The 24,601-nt window shown below is 43.4% G+C and overlaps 1 protein-coding gene across 7 annotated transcripts in view; it reads right to left on the bottom strand.

Annotated features, from left to right (window-relative positions):
- Window positions 1-24,601, bottom strand: part of Esrrg (estrogen related receptor gamma) — a 608,081-nt gene that overhangs the window by 130,484 nt on the left and 452,996 nt on the right. For all 7 annotated transcript variants that reach the window (XM_041635228.1, XM_041635227.1, XM_041635229.1 and 4 more), the window contains one exon: window positions 17,458-17,574. In XM_041635228.1, the coding sequence (XP_041491162.1) occupies window positions 17,458-17,574 (117 nt within the window). The remainder of the gene's footprint in view (window positions 1-17,457; window positions 17,575-24,601) is intronic.

Genomic DNA, 24,601 nt, shown 5'->3' with positions numbered 1-24,601 from the left:
AGGAACAACTCAGTAGTATGTCCACCTAGGAAGTGAGACACGTGGGGCAGGAGTGTGGGGGTCTGTAACTCATCAACGTGGCCAACTGGTAAAGGGACACACAGCAACGCTGACACATCCTTCCTCAGTCCTCCAAAGTGATGGGATCATGTGCCAGGGCAGAAGACAGAAAGACTGAACCATCGTGAGTGATCTCATCAGCACACTGGGCTTTTAAGGTCTTCCGCACAGAGGGGTACGTAAGAAACGAAGTTTGAAGTTCAGCTGATAGCCAAGTCATTTGTACTCCACACACCTATTTCCCCCTTTTATTTCCTTTATTTTCTCTTTCATCCACCTTTCCTTCTTTCTCCCAGACCTCAAAAATCCTCCCACCACCACCTCATGCTTAGACACAGATACCCTTGTCACGAGATAACCTGGGCAAAACTAACATGAAATGGCTCAGGAGCCACACAGAACCGAGATGGCATGTATTTGATAATCCACAGTCCATTCTCAGGTGGAAGAAAGGAGATAGGCTAGGGAGAGAAAAAGGGAATGAAAGAAAATCTGTCTTCTCTTCAGCATGAACAGTAAAATACTTCAGCTTCCCAAGCTAGAAAAATGGCTTTGACGAAGAACTAAAGGAGTCCAGAGAGGCACCGACAGCCCAAGCTAGCCGCACCTTTAAACTTATGTTATCTAAGCTTAAAACAGCTGTAAGTTTTCAGGGAGAAAATAAAGTGAAATGTTTCAGATAGAGGTGAAAGTGCCTTCTTCCCCTATGGTCCCTACATTTTTTATCCTGCGAGAGCTGAAGGAACGCATTAGCATGTGTGAAACTGACTGTAGATACTGCACGTTACACATGGGAAAAGCAGTCCCATGGACACGAGGTCATTTGGTCCATGACAGACTTTCTGCTGTCTTCCCACAATTCACAGAGGGGTCTCTATGAAAATGGCAGGTTATTCTGACCCTGCCTGTTACCTTCAGATCTCTCGGGCACTCGAATGGGCTCAGGCCAGAGCCACGTAGCTCATTGTTGAGGACCTCTGACCCTAGCCAGTCATGGAGAGAAAGCTATGTGAAGACAACCCAGGCCTGCTGTGAACACAGCATTCTCTCAAGCAGAGGGAAGAACAAAGCCAAAGGCAGAGCAGGGAGAGGACACTTAAGACCAAACAGAACCAAGTGGTCCATGGTGCAGCAAAGCAAGGCCCTACACATCTGGGCACAGTCAAAACTGCAGCTGAAACACTTGTGTCTGAAATCCAGCCGGGAATCCAAAGCATGAAGAACCTCACGCTATCTGTGCAGAGGAATGGGATCAGTGGCTGTGGGCATAAGAGAGGAGACGGTGATGGGGTAACTGTCAAACTATTCCACATACCTGCACGAAAATGTCACAAGCCCATTTTATAGATAATTAATGAAAGCTAACAGAAACATTTCTAAAGGAGAAAACTTGCAAGTCATTGGAAACCCCAAATCCAACCACTTGATAATTCCATACCGAACGACACAGGGAGGATATGCGTCCACGGGTGCCGCCATTGGCATTTGTATTAGATCCTTGATTTTCACAAAGTATTCCAATACTCCTGGAATTTTCCGATGTGACAAAAAAATGGCTGGCTATCATTTTCCCCTCTGCCTTAAGTTTCTTTCAAAATATCCAGCCTTGGATATAGCTCCGTGAGCCGAGCACCCACTTATCCCATGCAAAACCCCTGGTTCCATCCTCAGGGTCCTATAAGCAAAGCACAGTGGTACAGGGCTGTCATCCTAGCAGTTGAGAGAGGGACACAGAGGAGTGTCCTGGGGAGTCTGGGGCCAGCCTGGGCTACACGAGTTCTTCTCAGAAAGAAACAAATAGACAAATGGTCTTCACTTTTAGTCTTAAAAGTGAGAAGACTAATGAAGCACAGTGGCTTGGGTCCAGAAGACTTTTTAATCGGGACATTCTGCAGCAGCAAGGAAGGAAGGCAGAAGGGACAGGATCCGTGAAAGCTCTGATTCCCTGCCCATTAGCTGCTTTCCGATGTGCAAATGATTGTGGTCTCCCAGGGCTGCTTCAGAGTTCAGCTGACTCCAGCCCTGCCTCCTTCTGGATTCCAGGTTAAAATCAATGCTCTAACTGAGGCTGCTCATCAAACTCAACAACGGTAAGTTAGTAAGCGAGGGTGGTGAGGAGGGACGAACCCCGAAATCTATAATCTTGGCAACTTTCAAAAAGGCAAGTTTCCAAGTGACATTAAAATAGACATAAAATTTCTTATAAAAGGGTGGAGGGCTTCCCACCCTAACAAACTTAGAATAGGATTTCACTGCTGAAGCACAAACCAGTTAATGATCCATTCTCGAGCGAACAGGAGATTCTCCAATATCTCTTTGGATGTGTATTGTGGGAACAGAATTCCTGGCATTTTTACTTTATCAGCACTAATTTTGTTTTCTGCAGTATCCTCTTCAGATGTGAACTGATGACTTCTGGGGAGTTCTAGAGAAACTAGATCTGGATCATCGAGAAATGTATACTTCACAAAGCACAAACTTTGTCCTGCTAATAGGAAAGAACGAGAGTAATGGTACCAGCAGGGTGTGGAGTCAGCAGGCCACAGTCGTGCATTTCTCACAGACAGGTGCTGGCCACCACCAGCGTCTGCACCACTGGACCGTGGGCTACCATCAAGGGCTAGGCAGAGACCTGAATCGCCCACCCACTGTTCAAAGTATTTCTAGAAAACTGTAGGAACACTCTACACACAACCTTTAAGAAATAATTTTGGGGACTGGAGAGATGGCTCAGCAGCACTGATGTGGGATTTCCCTCCGTATGCTGTGAATATGTTTTTTATTACCATTGGTTAATGAATAAAGCTGCTTTGGCCAATGACTTAGCAGAGTAAAGTCAGGCAGGAAATCTGGGATATATAGAAAGAGCAGGTGGAGTCAAGGAGACACCACGTAGCTGCCGAAGGAACCTTAATGGTAGGCCACAGCCTCGTGGCAATATACAGATTGATAGACATGGGTTAATTTAAGATGTAAGAACTAGCTAGGAATATGTTAGAGTCATTGGTCAAACAGTGTTGTAATTAATATAGTTTCTGTGAGATTATTTGGGTCTGAACAGTTCGGGCTCATGTTCCGTTACCAGTACACACATCACGCAGTTCACAAATGCCTTTAACTCCAGCTCCAGGGAATCTGACGCCCTCTTCTGGCCTTTGAGGACACCTGCACTCACATACAGACATACACTTACTTACAAATAAGATATTTTTTTAAGAATATTTTGGTTCTGTATAGAATAATAACATGCAAAAATTGAGGAATATTACCAAAGAATGATTTGGAATTTTTAAAAGCTGCAGCAGTGAAACCATCCTCTCAAAGAATTATTTGTCACAAAAGCAAGAAATAGCACCGAGCAGTAGCTTCCTGAGACCTCTGGACACTTGTGAGATTGAAGTAAACTGAAATGCTTCCTGATGAATATCAAGACATCACACGAGCTGCAGGGGATCAGGTACCCAGTGGAGTCCTGGTTTTGCCATTTCCCATATGACTAATATTAGGAGCAATATTTATAGGAATGGCAAAACATATCTCTGTTTTCCCATGTACACTCACTAACTACTCCAACGTCTACAAGGGGAATCAGATGAAAATCAATGTCATTCCCTACCCCTTCTTCCTCCTTTGTTAGTACTTTAGTATATTATCTGATGAATCAAATAAAAGGAAGTCAATGACACATGACCACCGAATCAAACTACTAAAGTCAAATCAAACAAAGTCAATGACACATGAATACCAAATTTCACTTGGTCCTGGCCTCACATGTATGAAAAAAAGTGTGTGTGTGTGTGTGTGTGTGTGTGTAGCATAATTTAGATAGTATTTTTAGTTAAAACAAAGTATTTATGGAAAAACTGTTTCTGCACCCAACTTCCAAGAATCTAACTCGAAAGAATACAAAAGTGAGCTAAAAGGGAGGGTCAGCCGTATTTTATTGAGCATCTGTTATGCAATCATTATTGAATTACATATCAAACGGATAAAAATAAAGACAGAGAGAGTGTCCCATCACACACTGATTCTATTTTGCTCTGTGACACATTTGGTGCACAGCAAAAAGGTAAAACTTCAGCGTACTGCCTCAGATTTTCTAAATGCTACTGTGTGATAAGTATTGTATCAAGACCATCACACCTTATTCCCACGTCAGCCTGAAAAGACACCCCTGCAGCATATTCAAACTCCATTTCATAGGTAAATCCTACAAAGGCAATGTTACTGTGATCCACATGGGTCAGAGGTTGACTGCTTGCCTAGTGTGCTGACAGCCTGGCTTTTGATCTCCACACCACAGTAGTAACAGTAATAATAACAACAACAATAACAGTGTGTTCAAAGATAAAGTTACTGGCTGGGTAATAAGGTTGGGCTGGGGCTACCATCCCCTCCCTATTGCTATCAGCCACGTGAGGCTGTTTAACAGAATGAAAATTAAATAAAATCAAAAGTTGACTCAGCAGTCACTATGAGCATATTTCAAGGATTCAAGGAATAAGAATAATTTCCAGTAACCTTTGACCTTAGAGTTTATGCTTTTTATTTATATGTCATACTTCCTGTTCTGGAAAATGTGAAGTCAAAGCAATAAATCATATGTAACAGACAAGAGATAAGAAGTCAGAGCTCTGTCACCTGAAGCCCTGTGAGCAGAAGGAGCATGAACTATGGGAACAGAAATATCCAACACAGTCACCCTTTCTCTTGGCGCATGTGTTCCTCTCTCCATTCCCCACATTTCTTGTGATGGATGTTGAGCATGTCACCAGGGATGACCCCAAGTCATCCTTCAGCCCCAGCTTCCCAGGAATCTTGCAATAGGAGCACGTTGCCGATCCTGACGGTCTCATGCTCACTTTCAATACCCACCTTGTGCTTGATAAAGCTATCAGAAAGGGTGGGTGGGAGAATAAGAGAGGCTGGACAAAAGGCATGGCATGGACCTAGTGTGTATAAATTGGGTTGATGGGTATAAAAGATGTCTTGGGAGGAATCAGCTTCATCCCAGTTCCTGATATTTATACTAGGAGGAGTAGGATGCATGGGAGGGGAGCAGTGAGCAGGGTCAGGACTTCTACAGACCAACCACCAGTCAAGATTCCTTCCACAATCGGGCAGGCATTGGTAATAACCCAATACTGAAGTGAGGGAATCTGACATTTACCTGGCATAAGAATCATTGGTGAAATCAGAACCAAATCCTGGTTGAAAGTAGAAGCAATGTACAAAGTTAGCCAAGCACAAGAAATAATCTCATATTTATATCTTCTCTGCCTTTCATTCTCACACCTTGGAGAAATCTAAAACATACAGGAAAATCAGCCTGTGTATGTTAAGATGATGACTGAATAGTTCTGAGAGGAAACAGGAAAGGAAGAGAGAGAAAAACAGAATGCTTGAAGCCACAAGGCTGTGACTCTGTGGCCCCCGGAAAAGCGGGGGGACCTTGGGGCACTGTACAGAAAGGTCACTGTTTCCTAGCTTTGCTTTCCCCTCCATGTCATCTCGGTTGTTCATCTAAAAAGGAAGGTGCCTTTAACATAGTAGAAGCCGTACCAGCCTCATTATAGTGCCCCACGATGCCTCCTGCTTCCCAAACCTCGTGCACATCCCCCTCTCTTGATGGCATGACCCGTTTGCATGTCTCTCAGCCAAGTACGGGAAATGTGAGCCTATGAGTCAAGCTCCCCCATCTGAAGTCCCTCCCATCTGAGGGACAGCACTGACCGTCCCATGGTGTGCTGTCTACTTGGATAACATTGACTAGCAGTGGCAGGTCCTCAGCCGCTGTTCTGGTAGCCACACAGCTACCCTGGCTCTCAGAAGGCACAATCTGCTGTTGCCTTTGGTCTGGTTTGCCAGGAAGCCCAGGATGGACTCCCCACCAGCACCATCAGGCTCGGGGAATTTGGCTAGCACTAGGTACCTAGGTTTCTGCCAGGTAATTGGCTTTGGGGAAGCCGCTGACCTACTCTCCACTGAGTGGCTTTTGTGGACCTGGAACCCAGCCTGCCTCTCATCATTGATCAACCTTGGCCAAGCCAGCTGGCTTGCTCCTTTGCAGACAGCTTGCCTTAGGGAAACTGGTTGGTGGCTTCTCTCTCAACCTACTAAGAGAGAGAAACAGGGAAAGACAAACCCACACAGAGAGACAGACAGACAGAATAAGAGAGACAGAGAAGGAGAGAAGGAGAGAGAAGAGTCTCACTTTGACTCTGAGAAGCAGAGGAGAATCACGCTAATCCAGAATGGAGGGGGCTGGAGCTCTATACAGATTCAACAAGGAAAGGGACACATTAGGTGTGGAACCCTTGGAAGGAAAGCAATAAATGAAGCACTGAATTCACTAAAGCAGCCCTGTGAAATGCAAAAGCAGAACTCACGAATTCACATTAAATTGCAACAAATTCATCCAAACACACACACACACACACACACACACACATCTCCCTGCATGAGAATTATGAAAACATAATATCTGAAAATTTGTAAGAAAAAAATACACTAAGCCCAACCCTATCCCCCCCCCCCCCAAGCACCCCACCACTTACTTTATGGCTTTTCTCCAAGCAAATGGTGAAGCAGGTTTCCCTACCCCCTTGGGGCAGAATCCTTTGGAGATATTTTATAATTCAAAAGGAATAAAACTGTAACCTATTAGATCAATGTTGGCTTCTGACTTCATGCTCACCAGTGGAAATGATGAATGGAGAACAATCAAACAAATGATTAGCTTTTAATAGTGTTATAATTAATAAGAGAGGAAAGGAGTCGGGAAACTTGTACTCTACTTCTTCTTCTCTGTACTCTTCCTCTTCTTCTGTTCCTTGTAGGACAGGAAGCGTGTTCTTGGAAGAATTCTTACTGCTGCCTTTAGTTAGCACACTTGCTATCTCACTTCAAGGTTAAATTATTTTTTTAAAAGAAAGTATATCTAAATATACAATTGTCTCTGAGACTCAGAAGTTGATGTAATTTTATCATGGAATTTTTATACAGTAATGGGCAAGTCTCTAAAATATCAGTATTTAAATTTTCCTCCTTTGCAAAATGGACTGGATTTGAATATCGCAGCTACACATCATGGCCAGATCTGCAAACTAGCAAGGTAGAAAGCCCTCAAAGATACTCCACTCTACAAAGGCTCATTTAGACAGAATGTGTTCTCAAGTTCAAGTCTAGAGCTGTCCCAAAGAAAGAAATTTTGTTACAAGGTGAAACTTTTTGAATTGACATACAACGTCACAGACTATCTGACATAGACAGAGAACTCTGAAAAGAGATTTGAGGGAAAACCACAACTTGAGCATTCCTGGTTGGCCTCACATAACTTAGAGATGTTTCATTATTCCAAAGTTGTCCTGGGTACAGCTCTACAGTAGAGTTCTTGTCTCCCACGTGAGATGACCTGGTTGGATTTCATCTCCAGACATGAATAAATAAATACATAAAGCATGAAACAACAAAATATTATTCTAAAGTTGATATTGAAATCTGAAGGACCCCAGAGTGGGAAAGCCACCCAAAAGACATTCATGTCTAGCCTCACATGGTAGCTGGGATTCTTCCAGTTAAAACACTTCTCCTTGAGCAGTTCACATATTACTGTCTTCTGGATACTAAGAACATCAAGTGCCCAGGTCTGGTGGGGCAAGTCTTTAATTCCAGCATTCAGGAGACTGGGGTGGGGCAGATCTCTGTGAGTTTGGTCTACATAGAGAGCTCCAGGCCAGCCAGGGCCACATAGTGAGGCCCTGTCTCAAACAAACAAACAAACAAACAAACAAGCCCTCAAAGTACCCAAGTGAGTTCAAATCCAGCAATAACAAAAGGTGGGTATTTTAAATATTTTTGAAGAGCTCGGTCTCTCATAATCATAGCCTCCACAGGGTTACAAGTAGCTGGGCCTGAAGCACATGCCCGCCTCACACTGGGGAAACAGATTCAGAGACATTCCTTAGGTTAATGATTAAATTCCAGGCTAGCCTGAGCTATCCAGTGAGTTCTACACTAGCTTGGGATAGCATGTAAGACCACCTCCCCCCAAAAAATTATAAAAAGAAAAAATTTTATTCTGAGCTAAATATATACTTAATATTCCTATAATTCATAAAGTAAAAAAAACTATTAGATAAGCAGGATGGATGAGACCCAGTGTTCCTACTATAAATTCAAGATCCCTGAACAGTGGAAGAAATTTGGGAGATAAATAATGATTTCTGTAAGGGTCACTTCCTCTGTGCAAGGAGAAGACCTACTGGGTGTCAGGGGGAAGCACCTATTGGGTGTGGAAGAGGAAGCACCTACTGGGTGTGTGTGTGGGCAGGGAGGATGATCATTGTACAGACTAGCTAGAAAAACAAGAATCCAGTCACGAATAGAGCATACAGCCTAAGGTATTAAATCCTCAAGAAGTGGTGGATAGTTGTTACCTTTAACATCTTCCCTATGCATTTTGAGACAGACAACTGCAGTTGCAAAGGCACAAAAACACTTTTTAAAAGGAGAGAGAAAAGAAAAGGAAGAAAGAAAAAGAAAAGAGGCCATCCAGTAACATAATGTCTGTACACGGAATAAGTTTTTGTGGTACCTTAGCTACATTCCCAAATGGCTTGAATGTCAAGACAAAGCTCAGAGACAAGGTGCTCTCTGCCACTGCCTGTATTATAACTTGGGAGTTGTGTTTAATGTTCTGCATTAATGAGGGGACTGCTTGGGACGGGCTTACAACTGTGTCTGCAGGAAACACCAGGGAGGTCAATGTAGTTCTATTAACTGTCACCCAGTGCAGAAATATTTTCCGTGAATACCATTAAAGCCTTCTCCTCTCCTTTGTTCTGCTTTTTGAAGGCAGTAGGAACCCAAACTTCCCTAGCAATAATTTCTGTTTTAGACTTGGCAGCATAATGATATTAGACTTGAGGGGGAAAAAATCACCTTGGCAATGTCTTCTCAGGAGATTTTTTTAAAAATTGTTTTTTACAAAAGAGATTTTGTTAGGATAAATTACTAAGCAGACTCATTCAGGGGGTAAAAACAAACCCACTTGTTACTAAATGACCCTGGTAGCTTTCTGTTTTTTAAGAACAGAAACTGCCTGGAAAACCCTGCACCCTCTAAATGGCCATGTGATCGCAATGGCAAATGTGGAAGTGAGGGGCAATTAGAGAAAGGACTGCTCTGTGCACTGCCTGCTGATAGGGCAAACCTAGAAGATGCTTCTGGCTCCCCGGCCATGGCTGGATCAGGCAGGAGCTGGGGCTGCAGGAGAAATGGCCCTGGGACCATTCTTCTTTATATTCTGGGGGCACAGGACAGCTCAACGGACAGACAGAATCAGTGGCTACATACTCGATTCCTAACTTGAACTCTGTTCCACATATCTGTGCATACACCTCTCTCTCTCAGGGTTGGAAATAGGAGTTTTACACCCTGAGATGATTGGTTATCACTCGGAATACCCTCTCAACCCAGTAATAGTCACCCCATCTTCCATACTGCTATGAATCCATCTACTCATTATCTGAGTATTAACTCAGTCCTATAACTGCAAAGGTCAAAGTAAAAGTTGCAGGCTTTAGGTTGTACATGAATTAACAATTCTGGATGCATTTAAGATCTATCAGTCCAGAAATCTTAGCCAGATATACATGACATTGCCCTGCAAAGACATGGCATCCTTGAGGTGGCCATTAGTGATCTAAAGCTCCTCCATTCCAACTCAGCATCCAGAAGTCACACTCTAGGTCTGGAGCCGTGGTTGAGTGATAGAGTTCTTGCCCAAAGTACATGTGGTGCTAGGTTCTAACTCTCCAACTATAGCAAATGAAGACAGATAAGAGAGAGGGAAAAGAGGAAGGAGGAGTAGGAGAAGAAGGAAAGGGAGGAAAAGAAGAAAACAGAAAAGAGGGGAGAGGAAGAAGGAGAAGAGGAGGGGGAAGAGAAGGAAGAATGGAAAAGGAGGAGAACTGTGAGATATTCTTGAACACTGTAAAGATTTGTCACTCATATTGGTTTAATAAAATACCAATTGGTTTTTATACTCCAGACAGGAAGTGTAGAAGACTAAGAGAATTCTGGAAAGAGAAAAGGCAGAGACACAGTCACCAGCTAGATGCAGAAGCAAGATGAGAATGCCTTACTGAGAAAAGGTACCAAGCCACATGGCTAAACATAGATAAGAATGATGGGTTAATATAAGCTGTAAGAGTAACTTGGTAATAAGCCTGAGATAAGAGGACAGCTTGTAATTAATATAAGCTTCTGTGTATTCCTTTGTGATTGAACGGCTGCAGGACCAGATGGGATAGAAACTTCTACCTACAGAGGAGCAGAAAGAAATGCAGGTGACCAGGTCATGAACCCCTTTCCTCGATTAGTCCCCATAATTGACTATCTTTTCAGCTATCCCATCTACTTCCAAGTAGTGTTCATAGATTAATTCTAAATCAAAGTCCCTTCCTATGAAGGGGAACTTGAATTGGTATGTATAATGAAAATAAAATAGTTTGTTTTCTTTTAAAAAAAAAAAAGAAACAAAAAATTGAAGAATTTCCAGCTTGGGCAGAATTAATGGAATAGTATAAATCATCATCCACTGCTATTGCACCTTGGCATCATTGCACTTCTAACTTCATCATCATCGTCGAAGTCATTATCACCACCATCATCATCACCGTCATCATCATCATCATCGTCACCACCATCATCATCACTATCATCATCATCATCATCATCGTTGACATCGTCATTATCACCACCATCATCACCATCGTTATCATCATCGTCATCGTCACCACCATCATCATCACTATCATCATCATCATCTTGGTCATCATCATTATCACCACCACCATCATCACCATTGTCATCATCATTGTGATCATCACCACCATCATCATCATTCCCACCCTTGTTATCACAGTGTCTGGAAGCCATATGCTAGGATAATGCTCTTACAGGCATGATGTCATTTGGAAACTGAACCTGCATGATGTCAGAAGAGAAGGGGTAGGTATGCCTGCACCTTCTTCCAGGTACAGAAGACGACACAGAGTCTCAGAACCTAACAGTCTTGCTCACTCCAGTGCAGGGAGCAGGGGAGTCAGATGCAATGAGGATAGCACAGTTTCTTGTCAGGTTCCAGGGAAAATCTGGACCACATGTTGAGATTTATCAACGTGAGTGTCTGTCCTGTGGCTTTCTGCTAAAAAGCCACCTCTTCCTTCCTCCTCTCAGACCTCTCCTCCCACCTTTCCTTTATGCTGAAGCTGAACAAGTGTGAGAAGCCTTCGTGCATAATGTTGTTGAGGAAAATATCCGGTTGCATAGAAGTCTCTAGTCCAATTTAAAACAGGGTAAAGAGGGATCACGGGAGAGGTCTTGGTGCTTAAGTACTTACCTTGCAAGCACGAGGATGAGAGTTCAAATACCCAGAAACCCAAGTAAATGCCATGACCTACCTATAATTTGGGATTTCATGGAGAGACCCTGTTTTAATGTAGAAGACTCAGAAGTGGAACTGAGGAGGATTCCAGATGTCAACCACAGGCCTCCATCTGCATCAGCATGTATATGCACCCATGTGCACCTTCATACATGTGAAAACAACCAAACACACACATCCATACACTGCAAACACACACAAAACTGGGGAGATGTGAAACAATACTGGGATCCTCTCTGATCTGCACACAGATTAAGATTAAGCTATATCATGAACACTGGAATGGCACTTCCCTTACAGATGTTCCAGATGTTCTTATGAAAATCCTGGAAAAGCACTCTGGAAGCCACAAACATCGTCACAGAGGACACATTTTACATGAACCTGGATCACGCAGCAGGTCAATACCATATGCATGTCCGTATGCATTACATACATATACACGTGATGCCCAGATTCAGGCTCCTGGCATTTCCTGCTTATCACAGCCCAGAATGTGGCCACTGAGCTTGGAAACTCTTGCTCATCATAAGAAGCTCTACATGCAAAATCCAGCAAGTTGGGGAAATGTCATAACTCATCATTCTTCCAGGAAGCAAATCTAGGCATCCACCAAAACTCAAAGCCTTGAGTCTAGGTCCAACTGGCCCCAAAGGCTGAGTCTTACTGTCTCTGGCAAAATTAGCTGACCTGACAGGGGACTGATCCTTTCTCTGGGCCACCAGGGCATTGTGGGTGGAGAATATTGTTTTTGGTTTTTTGAAAGTAGGTCTAATGTAGCTCATGCCATTCCTGAATTGATCCTCCTACTTCTGTCTCTCAAGTGCTGGGACTACAGGCACGTGCAACCACACCCAGCCCTAGTAGCTGTTGTTGATTTCGTTTGTTTTAATGTCAAAAAGAGAGCAAACTCTCTTGGAATAGAACAGTGAAGTTGGTCCGTTGTATTGCCCGAGTCATTCACACTTTGCATGGGCCCTGGCATGACTAGGGAATATGCTGCACGACACTAGAGTAAGAAAAGGTACGGACTGCCAGGGGTTAATCCCAGCACAGGAGGTGGAAGCAGGAAGAAGATCTATGAGTTTGGTGCCAGCTCCTTCTCCAGAGTATAATACTGGCCAGTCAGGGCTACCAACTGAGAGTCTGTCTTAGGTAAGGAAACACACACACACACACACACACACACACACACACAAGCATGCATATGCGTGTACATACACAAACACACAAAGAGCAATAACAACAAAACAAAAAAACACTCGTCAGTGTAAAAGTCTTTGTGCCAATAACAGTTAAATTCCCTTCAAGCCTTTGACCAGTGGATTCTCTCCCTCCACAAAATTATTACGGTTTTCTTGGGATGACTTTCTATGTGATCAACAAAGAAAAACCAAACTAGTGTGCAATGAGATAGCATTTACATGAGATGGTGCTAATTAAAAGTACATTCTTTGAAAAATAAAAAAAAAAAGAAGTACATCTTGACCAGCTTCTTCACAGGTCCACTCTGACTAATTTGGGGGGATAGCAGATATGTTACAAGTATGTTTCCTCTGACATACAATATTGAACAATACTGGAAAAACGATGCTGGTCCATTAGGACACTTACCATGCGGACACTCCTCAGCACAGGAGAAAGACAAGCTTGCTAGTGCACCAGATGGCACAGACACAGTAGAATTTGCTCAACAGCGCTTCTCTAAGTATTGTTATTGTGTGACATTTTCTCCCCTCTCCAACACAAGTACTGACTAGAACCATTTTGTTTGTTTCAACTGGTAAGTATTTTTTTTTTTTTGGTATGAATGAGCATGTTCTTCTGTGTGTGTTTGTGTGTGTTCCTGTGAGTATATATGCACATAATCGTGTGTCTGTATATGTGAGTGCCCAACAATAGCATGCATGCATATATAAGTGAGAGAGCACAGACTGTGGGTGCTCACACGTGTAGAGGCTAAAGTCAATGGCAGCTGTCTTACTGAATCATGTCTCCGTGGGGGTGGGGGGGTACCAGTGTCTCTCACCACATCTTGAATTTTTGGACTGACAAGACTTGCTGGTCAGCAGGCCCTAGGAATTCTCTCGCCTGCCCCTCAGTTCTGGGATTACAGGCCTCTGCTATACCCAGCTTCTTGGGGGTCCTGGGGAACAAACTCAGGTTCTCAGGCTTGCATGGCAAGCATCTTACTGACCGAATCAGCTCGCAGCTTCCTTAACTGGTAACAATTATTTGACTCAAAAATTCTAATCTGGGGTCTGGGGAGATGGATCAGCAGTTAAGAGCCCTTGCTGCTCTTCCAAAGAACCTGAGTTCAGTTGCCAGCACCCAGGCTGGACAGCTTGCAGTCACCTGTAACCCTAACTCCGGGGGATCTTATGTCCTCCATTGGCCTCTAAGGGCATCCGTCTTCATGTGCAGACACCACACCAAGACACATGATTAAGAATAAAAAGAAATCTTTTTAAAAATCTAACCTCAAGTATCAAGCCTAGTTCACTTAGATTCCTGGTGCCGGCTTATGGGGAAACGGAAGTTACGGGCATTTATTCCTGTGTATTAATTAGTTTATCCACAAATCCGTCCAACCAATCCCTTTCACTCCTGGGCCTACGCTTAGCTTCTCACAGGGACACACCTCAATTAGTAGAAATGCCAGTCAGTATGACGAATAATTATCATTTTTTTAAAACAGTCAAGGCCTCATTTTCTATAAGCCTGCTTCTTAATGAAAACCTCTGTCTGTCCCCTCAGGCAGCGCTTTATGGTACACTTGGCGAATTGAATAAAAGATACCTGTTAAAGCAAGGAAGGTTTCCATCGAGGCTGTTGAAATCTGATTTCATCTCAGATTCAAGAACTAATGTTGTTTTTTGTTTAACTAGATTTTGCCTGTCAATTTCCAGACCTGCTGTGCCGTCTGCCTGTATGGACTGCTGTGGTCAACACGGGGGTTGTAGTAGCAAATTTTATTACGGACTGGTAATTGAATTGAACAGGTTTACATTTGAATAGATTTACTACACCATGATCTCTGACATACTGCACGGGACTCAAATCCCTGCACATCCATAAAGATACATTTAAGAGGGTATCACCCTTTCCAGGCTTAGGGAGTGAGCCTTGAGCCACGGAGATGCCCGGGCATAATTGTGTATTTATATGCAGGGTACAATGCAATATTTCACTGTATTCTTTAGGCATAAAAGAAAGGAAAACAGTATTCCATACTCACTCATACCCATCCTATCTATGCTTCTTTAGAGAAGGGTAACGAGCTCAGAAAAATGCTATTTTGCCATCCGCGTGTTCATGAGGAAGTAAATGGGAAATAAATTACGATTTGAGCATGGCAGCCACCGCAGCACTTCCCGGGAAAACACGGCCTCTAAAGGCCTGATAGCAAGTGCTGAAGAGGTGCGAACCACAGATAAGCAAGGCCCAGTTTATTCTGAGCAACAACGTTTAATTAAACGCTGCTCACACATCTGCCTTCGTTCTCGCCTCCCTCAGACCCTCTCCTAGAGACCTCGAGAAACGCGATCTGAGAGAAAAGACGCGTCACAGTTCATCTTTAAAGTTGAAACGGCACGCAGATGAGAAAATTACAGTATTGAAATCAGACTAATCAAAAACTCCCATCTCCCCAGACATGGAGGCCTGTCTCTAAGTACTTCACTATTGGAAAACAAAATCGGAGTACGAGGCTTTCATTGATACCTGACTTATGCTGCATTCAAACAAATGGATTGCTTTTAAACAGAATGATTCCTCTATTTTCAGGGGTTTGAACCCTTTCACTAACTTTTATTTTTGAGCACAAGTTTAGTTTAAATCTCCCTAATCAGAGTAAATAATAATATAAATATAACCAAGACCAAAACCAAACTGTCCATCACTTATAACATTCTAAATTATGCTTTTGTGAGATTTTCTACAAAACAGGGAGGGGGTCCACCCTGTGAATTAAATTCTGTACGCTACTCTGTCAGATGACTTAAGGCATTGGCTAAGCAAACTTAAAATCTTAAAATAGTTCATCATCATCATTATCATTATCATCATCACCAGTGGGCCTTGATCCCTTTGGGTATCAAATGACCCTTTCACAGGGGTTGTCTAAGAACATCATAAAACACAGAAATTTACGTTAGGATTCACAGCAGTAGCAAAATTAGCTATGAGGTAGTAGCAATGGAAATAATTTTATAGTTGGGCATCACAATGTGAGGAACTGTATTGGAGGTCACAGCATTAGAAGGCTGAGAACCACTGACCTACAGATATCTGGCTTCTACTTCAGTTAGGTAGGTCGGCCTTTTAGTCATGTGTTCAGCCTTGTCAAAAGTTACCCTTTAGACAATTTCATGTGCATATTTACCAGCAGCAACCTGTGTGGCAAAGGAGCCTGGAAATGCGTCTATTGTATGGGAGAAGCTGCATGCAAATTTAGCAGATGGATTGGAAACCAAACAGAGGTCACTTATGACCAAAGGCCCCGAAATGAGAAGTCCCAATCCTCAGTTTTGTTTCCAGTGTTACCCTGGCAACAGTCTTCACGAACCCCCTTCATCCCTGAGCTAGCCTAAATGGGCCTGCCTCTACATCCTTCCTCCTTATGGGATCCTCCTCTCCCCTTCATATTCATATACTACATACAGTACATATATATGATCATATCACTGCACATCTTTTTTTTCTGTTGGATACCCTATCCTGATCACCTTCCTGCAACACTTGAAAGTTGTAAGTTTGCTGACAGCTGTTTTCCAAGAAAAGAGCGAAGTTGAAGATCAGATGGAAAAACTGAAGGGGTTTATTTGTCCAGTAGATGAATAAAGGCCAGCTGAATAGGGCAGGAATTCCCCAATCCTGTATTCCCTCTGTTGCACTCCTTCCCCCATGATACCGCGTATACCAAGAATGCACTGGACAGGTACAGACCCGGTGGAATTGTGCAAATCTAGTAACTACACATATAGTGAGACTCATCCTTCTCATCTGCAAATATGTGAACTTCAAATGTAAAACCAAAAGGCAAGGGACAGGGATCTGTAGTGACAATACATAAATTCCGATGTAGCAGAATCTACACATGTCTATAGATAACTAACCTAGCTTTACTGTCAAGCTTCCTCCCATGACCACATGCTCATTTTGGTGCTTTCTGAAAACATCGTATTGACTTTAAACTCCAATGGGCTCTCTAAATACAAAGAGGCAAGTCTACGTGCAGTATGTAAAATGTGTATCTCCAAAATATGCATGTACAGAGATTCATTTAAAAAATACCTCCCCCTAGGAGGTTTCTTAACTATATAAAGCTTAACTATAAGCTTAACTATGTCAGGACATGTGGCATAACCTGACAACTATGACAGGACATGTGGGATAACAGAATGTCCTCAGCAGCCAATGGGTTCCCTTCCTGTGGCAAGAATGATTGAGTATGGAAGCTCATTCAGTGTGCTTAGCACAGAATCCACATTCCCCGGCTCTATCTTCTTTTGTGGGTGCTATTCCCAACTTAAAACAATCAGAGCATCAAAGCATGAGTACATTCTATCAGAGAGAGTAAGTACAAAAGAGGAGTTTGGAAAACAATAGGGATGACCTTAAGCCAAATAGTTTAAAGAATTGAGAAGGGGGTGTGCATTGTGAGTAGCCTCTTGGTTTGCCTCCATCTTCTTCCCTCTGCAAACTGTAAAGATCAAAGGCCCATGAACACAGTTCAACCAGAAGGGAACTAGCTTCTGATTGGTGTCAAACTGCTAGACATGAGTTATTAAAAACTTGGGTTTTAAGAGTATCTGGCAATCAGATTCAGGTACCTACTAACCCACCTTTTCTGATGGAACTGGTCTTGATCCCTGTTTTGATGGCCACTGCCCCCCCCCCCAACTCCCAACCCGAAACACAGGATTCTGGGCAGATCCACTTACCTTCTTTGAGCATGCCCACTTTGAGACACTTCATGAAGCGGCAGGCCTGGCAGGATTTGCGTCTGCGCTTCGTGATTTCACATTCATTGGTGGCCGGGCAGCTGTACTCTATGTTACCTATAATGCACAGTGTGAGGGAAAGAGACAGTCAGATTGACAGGTCAGGAGAGAGAGAGGCACCCCGAAGACAAGGTTAACTTTGCCATCCCCAACCCCAAAGTCATGTGAGTGAGAGTTGTCAGAAATGTAACATGTGCCAGGAAGCTGGATATGCTGTTGTAGACATAAAATACGCCTCTATGGAAGCAGCTTGACATAAATTAGCACTTTCAGAAAGGCTGAGGCAGGAGGATTGCTAGAAGGCCAAAGCAGCTTGGTCTACATAATAAGTTCCAGGCCAGCAAGGGCTACACAGTGAGACTATTTCCAAAACAAAACAACAAATAAAAAACAGGGGAGGAGACAGATATTAGCCTCTTATGATAATTATCTACTTGAATTATTTTTGTATCAGAATATTCTGCAAGACTGCTTTACATGTGAGACTAGGGCAGCAAACAATCATGAAATTGTTGACCACAGAAAGTACAAACTTCTAGAAGAGATTCCAAAGCAGTCTGTGCTTATGAAAACATAAACACCAGAGGCTGGAGAGATGGATCCGTGGTTAAGAGCGCTCACTGCTCTTGCCCAGGATACGGGTTTGATTCCCAGCATCTCACTACTGCCTATAATTCCAGTTCCAGAGGATCCAATGCTTTCTTCTGGGCTCTGCTAGTACATGCAGACACGCAGGCCCACATAGGCCCACATAATAAAATAACTGAATCTTATAAAAACAACAACAAACACAAAAACAAAATGTCACATCTGGATGCCAGTCTACAGAGACACATGCTTTGGGACAAGCTGCTTGTCCTTCTGCTGTGTAGACCTCTCGGAACTCAGTGATCCAAAGTTTACTGTGGGGCATTTCTGTTAGCACCTGGCATGTAGGGCAGCGACATCACTCTCCTGCTATTCTGGCTAGACATTCTTCCCAGCATGCTCCCTGGTGATGCTGAGAGTGAGCGTGATGGGAAAAATGGCTGCCATTGCTGCCACCATCTTCATGGTGCTAGCTACATTATTTGTATAATTCATCCCAAACACCATGGAATGATGATAATAATGAGCAATTCAGGTTATACTTTTACAGTTTTTATTGTTTTTAGCTATATGCAATGATCTGAAATGCAAAGCACGTAACGAGACATCTACACTTCCAGTGTTTCTCCGAGACAATGAAATGTGAAGGGTGTGCTCCAGGCAGCTACGGCCGTGTAGAGAAGCTGCCTTGAAAAATAAAGACTGTCTCCACTATCAGCCCCGTGGTGGAGTACTTGAAGGTCTCCGGCTACTTCCTAACCCTTTCCCCTCGTGATTAAGTGCATTAGTACCCTAATGAAAATGCATCCTGCTTATTGCCCTCTTGGGAAGGGGGAGGTCATTGCAGCGAATGCATAAATTGTCATAGGAGACGGTCCGGGCATAATTGCAATTTTGCTGTTCCACGCTTGCTGTTCTCAGGGTCCATCGAGTCCCCTGAAACATGTGCAGATCCAAGTAATTAGCATAGGAGGCTGCCTGGGACCACAGCATTGATGAAATATTTCAGAGTTAATCACACTTTGTAAACACTGATTTATATTGACTACCTTTCTGTGGACTGATGCCTCCTCATTAAATAGGACATTAGTGCTTCGCAGGATTGTTCGGCCACTCCACCACGCGCCAACTGCTAATTCACCAGGAAGTGGTAACCTAGCCGCTTGGAACTACAGAAAATTGGTTAAGTATGCATGACTTAAAAAAAAAAAAGTCTTGAGCATTATAACTTGAGGTAAATTGACTGGCTAAATTAGCATTCTAATTCAAAGCAACTACTTTTAAAATGAGGTTAGATAATAGAAGTGATATTAACTGCATTAGCAAGAATATTCGCCATCACCTTCTTCAGAAATATCACTCAGGAGCTGGCGAAATAGCTCGTCTGGGTAAATGCTAGCTACAGAAGGCCAGCTGACCATGTGAGCGCAATCCCCAGAACCCACGTGAAGGCAGAAGACAAGAACCAATTCCACATCCTTGTCTGTTGCTCTCCACACAGGAGCACCGGCATTCGCTCTCCTCATATTAGTTAAGAAGCACTTTTAAGAAAAATATTACTCAGGAAAAGGACTGGCAAATTAGGTTACCTGTAAAAGCTGTCTAGACCTAACAACCGGAGTTTCATCCGTGAATAACATAGTGAAAGGAGACCACACACACACGCGCACACACGTGCACACACACGCACACACACGCACACACATGCACAAATAATAATAATAGTGACGACGATGATGGAGACAGACAATGATAAGGTAAGTGAACACTGGCTTGGTCAAAGCTGAGAATAAAGAGATTTGAAATCTGAGCGGTCTCTTTCAAATGTCCCCAGAAATCTACTCTGCATCTAAAGAATGGTTCTGTAGTGTTGTGTGTTTGTTTCTGGTTTTGCTTTTGGTGTGGTGCTGTGAATAGAACCTGAGACCTTGCGACAGTATACAAGGCTAGCAATGAGCTATCCCCAGTTCTGGTTTTATTTCTTGAATTTTATTTTGAAACAGTTTCACGAACTTCCCCAGGCTAGCCCAAGCCTCACATTCTTTCTGCCTTAGCCTCCTGAGTGGCCATCACCCTGGCTGACAGCTAGTTCAGTGTTCAGCTACCAGGTCCTTATATTCTCTATGATTTTCTATATATTTATTTTAAAGGAAAGTAACTCTCTCTTAGAAAGGACTGAAAAATAATTTCAAAGCCTGGAGAAAACACTTTTTAAAAAAATGTCATTTCTGGCCATTTCCCGTCTTTAAAACTAGTGTGATGCAATACATGTAATACACATGAGGTAATACACATGTACACACACACACACACACACACATACACATACATACACACATTCCCAGCAAGGCATAAACATTCACCCCATGCCTTCAACTTGGTGGTGCAAATGTCTGTCACATGGTTCACGACCACACAAAAGTGTGTCTTCTCATCCATCTTTGGATATGATATCCTCATTCTTCACAGCAGGACACTTTGGACAGGGACTCTGTCAGTCAGGTGCAGGCTCACACCTGAACCTGTATCATCCTCCTGATCACTGGCCTCCACCCTCCTAGCTTTAGTCCAGGATGGATGCCATTTGCACTGTCTCTTCCTATGAAGGCCTTTATCGTGTCTCTTCCCCAATTTAAACTAAAAGAGCTAAGCTTGGTGTTCACACCAATACAATACACCCCCTCCCCCCCCCCCCCCGCACTCGGGAAGATAAGGCACTGGGACTGCCATGAGTTCCAGACCTGCGGACCCTGTAATAAGTAATAGGATAGAGAGAAGAAAAGAAAAGAAAATCACTTCCCTAGCAAATGTAAGGTCTTACATTTGACACTCAGAATTACACGTAGGAGCACACATGTGGGCACACTCACACATACACACATACATACATATACATACACACACACACACACACACACACACACACACACACACACCACTGCTGTCCTGAATTAAATCTAAGCCACCTGACTGCCACACACGTTCCGTTCCCAATCTCACTCTCATCTGCTTTTGCAGCAATGTAACAATTATTACCTCACATGAACCTCCAGATGCAGCCAATTTGATTTATTCAGGTTTTGCTGTATGTCCTTCAAGACTCCCCTCTGAGAATGATCTATTTCTGCCCCTCTTTTCTTCTTAAAATTATTTCCCAGACTCAGTGTTCAACTCCAATTCCATTTCAATCATTTATGAAAACTTCTCAGACCATTCTAGAAGGAAATGACTTCTGGGGATGCCTATCTTTTGAGGACTGTCATCTGATACAGACAGTCATATTTTGTCAGCCCTTTGCATACGCCTGCGCATGACTAGACAGGAGGACAGCGGAGGACAGGAGCCAATTCTTAGGACATGTGACTATCTCCAACCAAAGGCTTTGGTGACTCAGGAGGAGAGGGAGGCCAGGTTGATGGTGGTGGCCTGTGCTCGTAACCCCAGAACTAGGGTGGGGGAGACAGGAACATCTCTGAAGCTGACTGGCCAGCCAGTCTGGCCTAATTAGCAAGCCACAGGTCAGTGACTAACTTGTCTCAAAAGAAGAAAAAGTGCACATTTTCTGAGGAGCTATTCTCAATGTTGACCTCTGTCCTCCATGGGAACATGTTCACATGTACATACACACACAGACACAGACACAGACACACACGTACATATACACACATGCACCTATGCTCACAAAGATTCCGCTCAGGAAAGTCAATGACATCACACAGGGAAAACTGTCTGACCTACGCTGTGAAGAAATGGGTCAGTAATGACATTGGTGTGGAGGAGTCTTCCCAGCGCCACAGGAAATGCCAAGTCTTTATGAGAACTTCCCACAATGGGGCCAGGAGTGCAGCTCTACAGGGACAATGCTTACTTAGTATGCGGGAACCCTGGGTTCGGCTCCACTGCCACTTAAAAACCAAGTGTAGTGGCATAGGCTTCAAACCTGGAGGAGGATGCAGGAGGATCAGAGGGTCAAGGTCAGGCTGGGAAGCAATGAGCCTTTATTAAAAATATTCCTTGTTCATAAAGCAGTCCTACATGTTTACATCATATATATATATATGTGTGTGTGTGTGTGTGTGTGTGTGCATATACAAATATATAATACATATATAATATTCAATTTAGGTGTATAGAAGCTGTTTATAATGGATTGGGTATCCTTGTGAGCACTCTGTCTTAGAGAAGTCTCACTACACGAAGATGATAACCTTGATCTGACAAATAAACTCTGGTTTATATTTGGGAAACAAATCAGCATCATTCTAAATAAGTTACTTGCTAGAGGGAAGCCTAATTTTCAAGGCCTCCCACGGAGTTCCTCACAACACTGTTGTCATCTGTGGTCACCTAGCCATCAGCATCTTTGATCGGAGTTACAGGCTCCTGAGACTTTAGCCTTCAAATGCCTTGTCTGGTGCTTTTAGGGATCAATTAAAGGGAGGCACTTTATACTTGAAATCCACCAGCCCAAGCACCTGGATAACAATGTAGCAGACTCTTTGGTAAAGGTTCAAAGGCTTTCTTCCCACTGGACCACTGCCTCTCTATGGGACACTTGTTTTCCTCCAAGTCACCAAAAGTAGAAACTAGACCAAAATAAATAAATAAATAAATAACAAAAGTGTTTTAAATCTCCAGTATATTTGGGTACCGGGACCTGGATAAAAGCAGCCAGGGCACAGCAGAAGGTACATTTCTCAGCCCAGCACTCCCATTGAAGACAAACAGTTTTCACAGATTATGGCTCACAGTTTTCTGGGACACATTTGTTAGATGGTGCTGTGGACTGAATAGGCAGCTCCTAAAGCCAGGGTTGGAGATTTCCCGGTTTGGCCAGCAGCTGGAGAAATGTGCTGTGTTGCAGAAGGTGGAGGATCCACATGGAAACTTGGGGTGCTAAAACCAGGGTGACCGGAGCGATAGAGCAATTGCTTCTCAGAGCATCCAGGGCTCCAGTACTTACTTCAGTCTTTTGTACAATTAGTTTGCAGGCAATATAATTTTCTCACTTCCTGCTTAATAGAATCTTGCAGTTCCCTGGTGGATGGAATGACAGGGTGTGTGCTGGACTCCCGCCTAGAGGGCCGGGGATAATTTGTGGATTCCTCTCAGTCACTTTGGCAGTGAAAGGGCCAAATGATGGAAACTAGCATGGCATCTCCGAATAAAAATATATATGACTCCCACCCCCACGGGAAGCCACGCCCTTGCATCTAGAAGACCATCGCTGATTCCAAGGCCACTGTCTGTTCCCCTACTTGCTGTGAGTTTATTAACAAAACCAAATGGCTGTGGGTGACCCAGAGGGCACTACAAGTGGGGGCTTAGACCACTGTTCTTCAGTATTAAGTGGTTTTAAAAACAATGGGCTTTGCTTTGGCTCCCAATTACAGAGAGAGCATCAAAGCCATGAGACAATAATCTGTAATAGTCTTGTTTTAAATACCCTAAAACCAGAAAAAGGATAGGGAGGAAACCCCTTGTGGTGTAATACCCAAGTTTGTTCTGTTTGTTTGTGTTTTATTTTCATTTCTAACACAATGGGACTTTCTTTGCTTTCCTTGTTCTTGTTCTTCTCCTCCTTCTCCTTCTTCATTTCCTGCTTGAAATTTTCTTTTTGCTCCTAAGTGGTTTCAGCTTTTCCCACATAAAATAGGAAATGCCACCACTACCATCTATAGCTGAGCTTAGACAATATGAGCTCTTTATTTTCTGTCTGCAACCTGTTATATGTCACAATTACATCAGTCTACATGGAAGTTTGGGGAAGCACTGATGTGTATGCACACCTGTGTGCGGTGGACAGAGGAGGACACTGCCATCTGTCCCCTTTATCACTCTCAGCCCTACTTCTTTGAGACAGGGTCCCTCACTGGATCTGGGTCTCACTGTTTCTTTTCAGCTAAGCTGACTAGCCAATAAGCTCCAGGAACTCTCTTGATGTGTGTCCGCTCTTCCCTCCAGGGACTCTCTTGATGTGTGTCTGCCCTTCCCTCTTCTTTTCTGACCCCTTCCCCCTTTCACTAGGGTCACAGGTACAGGCAGCCACACCCAGTGGGTTTTTTCCCCCATAGGTTCCCAGGAGCTGAACTATAGCATAAGGGCCACAATGGCCTGACAGCACATTGAATTTTGAACATGAAGCACAGGCTTAATTCCTGAATAGAAAGAAAATATGACTTAAGGAAATGAGACTAGAAAGCACCACAAGTCCGTGGTTGGCTGAGCCAGAGAGAGGAGGGGGGTGGGGGGCTGAGTTGGAAAAATGCTAACCTGGCATGCATGAGGTCCAGACAGGGAGACACAGGCCTGTATGCTAGGCACCCTGAAGCAGAGGCAGGAAGTTAAGTAACTCAAGGTCATCCTCTGCTGCCCCGGGAGTTGAGTTCAAGGCCAGCCTAAGTTACAGAGATTGTCTAAAACAAACAAAAAAACAAACAACAAAAGAGGGAGGCCTTTATGCTCTACACAGAATGAGAAATTACTAGCGGTGGTA

Source organism: Microtus oregoni, unplaced genomic scaffold (genome assembly GCF_018167655.1).
Source record: "Microtus oregoni isolate MIOR12 unplaced genomic scaffold, Mior012 000047F_ref0000412, whole genome shotgun sequence".
NCBI lineage: Eukaryota > Metazoa > Chordata > Mammalia > Rodentia > Cricetidae > Microtus > Microtus oregoni.
This window is presented reverse-complemented; position numbering and strand designations above follow the sequence as displayed.